This window comes from Mesocricetus auratus, unplaced genomic scaffold, assembly GCF_017639785.1.
Source record: "Mesocricetus auratus isolate SY011 unplaced genomic scaffold, BCM_Maur_2.0 Super-Scaffold_100003, whole genome shotgun sequence".
NCBI classification, from domain to species: Eukaryota; Metazoa; Chordata; class Mammalia; order Rodentia; family Cricetidae; genus Mesocricetus; species Mesocricetus auratus.
Window position 1 is genome coordinate 89,092,848 of NW_024429188.1, and position 6,523 is coordinate 89,099,370.

Genomic DNA, 6,523 nt, shown 5'->3' on the forward strand with positions numbered 1-6,523 from the left:
TTCCCATAGACTGCCCAACTGACACCCATGTTCAGGGGGACTAGTTTGGTCATATGCAGGTTCCCCAGATATCAGTCTAGAATCCATGAGCTCCCTATAACCATTTATACTGGTGTATTCTATTTCCCATTTCATAATAGCCCTCTTTTCCCAACTATGGACTGTTAATAATTTTCTGACATCAATGAATATTCCAAATGGAACATACATATTTTAAGATTCAAAGATAAAAGTAAAACCAAAGGAAAAACCAAGACCCCCAAACCAAAACAGCAATAAAAACCAAAACAAAACTTGTCATGGAAGCTGTAGTGTGACACAGTGAATTATGCAGTAAACCCTTTTATTCATATCTTTACATAAGTGTTCATTGCAATGAGTCATTGGTCTGGTTAGAGGCCTCTACTTCTGCTGCATTATTGAAAATGGACCCTCACTGGGAGTCCTGTTGTTACCCTGTGTCCTGGAGCTCCTGTAACTCCTATAGCTTTGGATCTGCAGGTCCAGCCCCTTCACATGCTCCAGCAGTTCTTAGGGTGGGCCAACTCATAGCTCTGGTTCTGGGCCTGGGCAGTAGCTGGGTTGGTCAGCCCGCCAGCTTTCCCTCATTGTCACCACCAGGGTGAGTTCTCCAGCATGGCCTCAGCTAACTCACCCAATGCAGCAGACAGCAAACAGTGGGGACAGTTCACCTGCTCTGGAACCCTGGGGTACAGCTCACCAGCACTTACACCACGAGGGCCAGTGAGCTCTACTGTTTTGCCCAGGAGAAGTGAAGGTCCTGCTCACCCAATTGCTGCAGTTGGTGAGGGTCAGGGCGAGCCCTTCCTAGGGACTTGTCCTCCTCTTCTTCCACATTTGTGTTTGACAAGTTCAGGGTAGGGGATGTGGACAGCATGATAGTGGGTCAGAAAAGAATGTGAGTCAGTGCAAACCTTCTACGGTACTTGGGAAATGCCTGCGTTATACAGGGCATACTGATGCTGACTGAGTGGTGTCATTGTACAGCAAGGGACTTTGTTATTGTGTTTGAAGGACAGTTCCTTGATAGCTTACACATGCATCTTGATAATTTTTTAAAAAATGGAACAAATGTATAGAAAATTCACCTGTTTATTGAAAATACAATGTTGAGGGTATAACAGTGTTAGTGGCAGCAAAAACTTATCAAGATTGAAAATACAATGTTGAGGGTATAAGAGTGCTAGCGGCAGCAAAACTTAGGAGGATCTGGCTCCTGGGCAAGGGTGGTTCTCTAGGACTCCTCCGAAGTCTCCAGGGAAAGAAGCACCTCTGAACACTTACAGTTTCTGATCTCTCTTGTATTGTTCTCGTCTCCCCTTAAACCAATTCTGTAAGCCAGAGAAAGTTGGTTCAACATAGTAATCAGGATAATAATCAGAAAACACACTGTCTAACAGTAGCTGCTCCCTATAATTTAGATTGCACTGAGGAACCTGCTGACCCACTCCTCCAATTCTGTGAGGAGCGGAGGGGCTGGCACAGGCTCCAGCGCTTGCCTAGAATGTAGGAGGCTCTGGTTCCCACCCCAGCACTGCAGAACAGTCCCTGGACAAATGTCCACACATTGCAGGCCCTTTCCCCTCTCTACTGTAGTGCAGACTGGAGGAAGTTAGCAGCGTTGTCAGGCAGATGCAGCAGCTTGCTTCAGACAACTAGAGTGCTGGCTGCCCTCATCTGTGTGTCCTCACCAGGTGCTTCAAACAGCAGGGGGACCGCCCCTTTGGACTCTGTGCTCCCCCATTCCCATCAGTCTCTGTTTAACCAAGTTACGGAAGCTTTATGAGCGAGGGGTTCTGCCTGTGAACTAACCACACACTCAAATTGCCCCGATGATGATAGAATTTATCCGTAGTTTATAATATTTTTAATCGTCTAGGATTATGGAAACCCTGATTCTATTTAAATTAATTCAAAGTTAATTGAAACCTAATTTGAATAATTTATATGTCATAACACTGGAGGGATGTCTCCACGGAGACATTCTATTTGAAGGGTACTAGCATTATAAGAAGTTTTACACACACGCACACACAAACACCCACACACACTTCTTTATCAATGTTATTAATGTAATTATTAATGCATAGAATGTGTACATATTTCATGTTAAGACACATGTATTCATAATTTGTCTAAAGATACATGTATGTGTGATACATATATGTCTAAGGAGTGAAAGCAGGTTAGTACTATTCTGTGTTCCTTTTGGAAGTTGAGCTTTGTTTTGAAATGAGCCATTTCTAGAAGGTTGGGCTTTCTTCTTCCATTTTTTGTCCACAAAGAAGGTAAAGCTCAAAAGTCATTTTAAGGGGGCTGTAGATATCTCTAAGAGTTAAAAGTACTTGCTGCTACTGTAGGGGACCAAAGTTTGGTTGCCATCAACTATATAAGGCAGCTTCTGACCACCTGTAATTTAAGCTCCAGGGAATTTGACTCCCTCTTCTGGCCTCTGAGGATACCTGCATACATGTTGCAAACAGACACAGACACATTATACATGAGTTGTTAAAAAAATCTTTGAAGGGGCCAGGCGTTGGTGATGCACACCTTTAATCCCAGCACTCGGGAGGCAGAGGCAGGCAGATCTCTGTGAGTTTGAGGCCAGCTTGGTCTACAAAGTGAGTTCCAGGAAGCCTCCAAGACAATACAGAGAAACCCTGTCTCCAAAAAACAAAACAAAACAAAATCTTTGAAAAACATGTTATTTTGAAACATGATCAGGTAAAACACACAACACAACAACTTTACCCACAGGACGAAAGTATCCAAGATATGAAGCAAGTTCTAGAACGGCTGACTTGCCAAATTGTCTTCTTACCTGAACTCTAGCTTCAGTCACACCGATCCATCTTGCCAGTTGTTTTCTGAGGGCAAAAAATAGGAGACGTTCAGTACTGGGCATCTTGGATGAAATCAAATATGTGAAGGATACTTTGTATTTGTTTTTCAATGTTTGTCCCGTCCTTCACCTTCTGTGACATTCAGCTTGAAGATTTTGAGGCTTAAAAACACTATTGGTAACTTCGTTTTATTGTTATTCACCATTAGCATACATAAAAACACACCACAACCCTAATAAGCAATTTGAAAAACACTAATAAGGACAGCAAAATCCTCAAAAGAAATGCTCCTAACATCAAGTGAGGTGGTCCAGGAGACATTCTCAAATAATAAAGCAAAAGCTACAAAACAAACACAATCAGGAAAATCTGTGCAAGGCATTTTGTCAGTACTGAAGGGTAAACTCAAAGAAGATGGATCAATGGGAAGCATCTGAAGATTTCTTTTTGCTGTTTTGGTTTGGTTTTTTTCAATACAGGGTTTTCTCTGTGTAATAGCCCTGGCGTCCTGGATCTCAGTCTGTACACCAGGCTGGCCTTGAACTCACAGAAATCCTCCTGTTTCTGTCTCTCTGAGTGCTGGGACTAATGGTGTGCTCCACCACCGCTGTACTGAAGATTTCTAATGTTTAGTTAACTCACGACATCATGAGGGTGTCTAGTTTGCTGATCACCAGGGAAATGACATGTTACATTTATTTGTTAAATTTTTAGTGTGTGTTAGTGCATGCATTCCATAGGTGTAGGGGTGTGTATACCTGTTCTATGGTGCAGATCAACTGGTGGGTGTTGTTCTTTTCCTTCTACCAAGAATGTCACCCGATGGACCTTTCACACTTCTTTTAATAGGATCTTACTTACATAGAAGACATTGCCCAAGGTTTTCCACTCTGATACATTGAATACTATATGAAAATACCTTCATTTCCATTGTCTTAGTTAGGGTTACTCTTGTGATGAAAACACCATGACCAAAAGCAAATTGGAAAGGAAAGGGTTTATGTGGTTTACACTTCCAGAAGATCACTGGAGGAAGTCAGTCCAGGAACTCAAATGGGACAGGAACCTGGGGGCAGGAGCTGATTCAGAGGCCATGGAGGAGTGCTGCTTACTGGTTTGCTCCCCAGAATGATCAATCATCTTAGGGATGGCGCCACCCACAATGGGCTAGACCCTGTCACATCAATCACACCTCCATAAGATCAGGCTGTAGAAAAGCCTGCAGGGTGTTTTCCCAGTTGAGCCTCCCTCCTTTCTGAAGACTCTTGCTTATGTCAAGTTGACATAAAGCTCCGAGCTACAGCCATTTGACACTCTCATCCCTAGCTCAGCACACTAGTGCAGGGTGCAGGAGTCTGGCAGCCTTGCTTTGGGAAGTGGCTTTTATTTAGATAGGATAAGAGATAGGCCGAGGAGATAGTTCAGAAGGTGAAGGTGACTTGTAAACAAGCCTGATGACTGGATTTTGATCCTGGAACTCATATGCTGGGAGGAGAGAAGGGACTAACTCAAGTTGTATTCTGACTTCCTCATGTGTCAAGTGACACCTACACCCACAGAAACACATTCCCACAGCCACAAATAAAACAAGTGAATGAATAAATACTATGCAGTTTTTGTTGCGGGGGGGGGGGTAGTGGTGGTGCACGCCTGTAATCCCTCCACTTGAGGGCCAGAGCCAGAGGCAGGTGAATCTCTGTGAGTTCGAGGCCAGCCTGGTCCACAGCTGGTCCAGGACAGCCAAGGGTACACAGAGAAACCCTGTCTCGAAAAAAAAAAGTAGCTTTTAAGGGGTGGCAGGAGAGAACCAGGGAGAGAGGCAAAAGCCATCCTGGGACACCATGTGCTCCCAGGAAACTGGGTGTCAGGCCAGGTTATCTGCTTACCTTACTTCTGCACTGATGTAGTGATTATACTGGAAAAATCGTTCCAGCTCCTGCAACTGCCACTGGCTGAACTTGTACTGGAAGCAGCGCTGGCGCACCAGCACGGACACAGGCTGCACACTTTCTGCAACCCCCATGTCCTCACAAAATGGCTCCTGAGGCTGCAGCTCATTCTGGTCACCGTCGCTGGTGCCCAGGTCCCCCTGGTTCCTGTCATCCACGAGGCCTTCAGCACCAGCAGCAGAGGGACCGTCTCCACTTAATTCTCCTGCTGCTTCCCCTTCTGCGGCTGCGGCTCCCTGCTCAGGCTGGCCCTGTGCAGTCTCCTCCTCATTTCTTCCCTCTCCTCCCGGCAAGACCATCGGTGCCTCAGCACCTGAAAGTGGGGGAAGAGAAAAGTGCAGGCATCAGAGTCCAGGGTTGTCTGAGGGTGCCGTGAAGTCTCAGGAAAGCCAGCAAGCAGTACAGCGCATGTCTAAGTAGTCTCTGTGGGACACTCCTCTCCTCATGGACATCTCCATCCCACCATTCCCAGCACACACTAACCATTCATTTTTCCTTCATCCTCATCAAGTCCCTCATGAAGCAGGTAGTTGGCGTTTCGGCGCTTCATGTCCCGAATGCTCATTTGCAGTTTGCCTCAACAGATTCTGAGTTGGAGCTCCTGTGGTTACGAAAGCCTGGGCTTCTCAACCAGGAAGAGTTCTCGTTTGGCCCTGGGGGCCTGTTGTACAGGTTACTAACTATCCAATCGTGAGCCTGCTATCCTGGCTTCCATTTGACCTCCTGCTGCTAGGGGTTGAGCCCCTGAACAGCAAAACAGGGCAGTTTGGTGAAGCAAAGAGCAGGATGTGTTTGCATGGAACGCACGATCCTTGGGCTTATAGGGATGCACACGAGACTCTCCCAAGTTGCAGTTTCGCCTTGGTGAACGATCTTCCTAGGGAAGGCATGATGGTCAACTGTGCCAACTGACTTATATTGAAGTAGAAAAGCTCTGGAGGTCTTGGAAAAATGTTTTTAGACTATCAGTTGGCAAGCTGGGGATGCTTTTCCATGACTTTAATGCCAGTACTCTGGGAACAGAAGAAAGTGGATCTCTGTGAGTTCCAGGTCAGACTGGTTTACATAGTGATTTCCAGGCCAGCCAGAACCACAGTGAGACAATCACACTAGGCACCTGCTGCTTGACAAGAGAACAGAAATTAAAGATTATCACGAAGTCTTTTCCTTTGGGTTTTCAGAGAAAGGGACGTTAGAGTCTGTCTTATTTGCATGGCCTACATTTACAGGAGTTTGGGCCTGGATTGGGGTTTATTAGCACCGTTGAGGCCTGTTAGTTCTGTTAATTACTGTTCAACCTGTGATAACTGACATGTCCGCACTGAGATTCCTCACTTTCTCTTGAACACACACACACACACACACACACACACACACACACACACACTTCTAATGTCTTCTCTGAATGGTCTAAGCATTACTCCCTGGTCTCCATCCCAGGTCTGTCAGTCAAGCAGCCCCTTCGCTGGCATGTGGTCAGACTGGTCCCAAGGCAGCCAATTTTCCCCAAAGTGTTCTGGTCTCTCTGGGACTAGAAAGGGCCCCAAAGAACTAGGATCTCTTCAGGCAGTTCCCTTTGTAGGGTGCCTGAGTAGTTCTTCTCCCAACAAAAGACTTACTTCAGAATTCTGGAAATACCTCACAACTAAATCTATATATGTGTGTTTCCTGTCCTTTGCTCTCTGCTGTGTAGCCCAAAACTGCTGTTGT

At 45.6% G+C, this 6,523-nt stretch overlaps 1 protein-coding gene across 1 annotated transcript; it reads right to left on the bottom strand.

Annotated features, from left to right (window-relative positions):
* Positions 1 to 1,301: 1,301 nt before the first annotated feature.
* Positions 1,302 to 5,363, bottom strand: LOC101832402 (rhox homeobox family member 2-like). Its single transcript, XM_040743878.1, has 4 exons — positions 5,297 to 5,363; positions 4,751 to 5,126; positions 2,843 to 2,888; positions 1,302 to 1,352 (listed from the first exon to the last, which is right to left on the bottom strand). Exons 1-4 carry the CDS (start codon positions 5,361 to 5,363, stop codon positions 1,302 to 1,304), a joined length of 540 nt encoding a protein of 179 aa, XP_040599812.1.
* Positions 5,364 to 6,523: the final 1,160 nt, after the last annotated feature.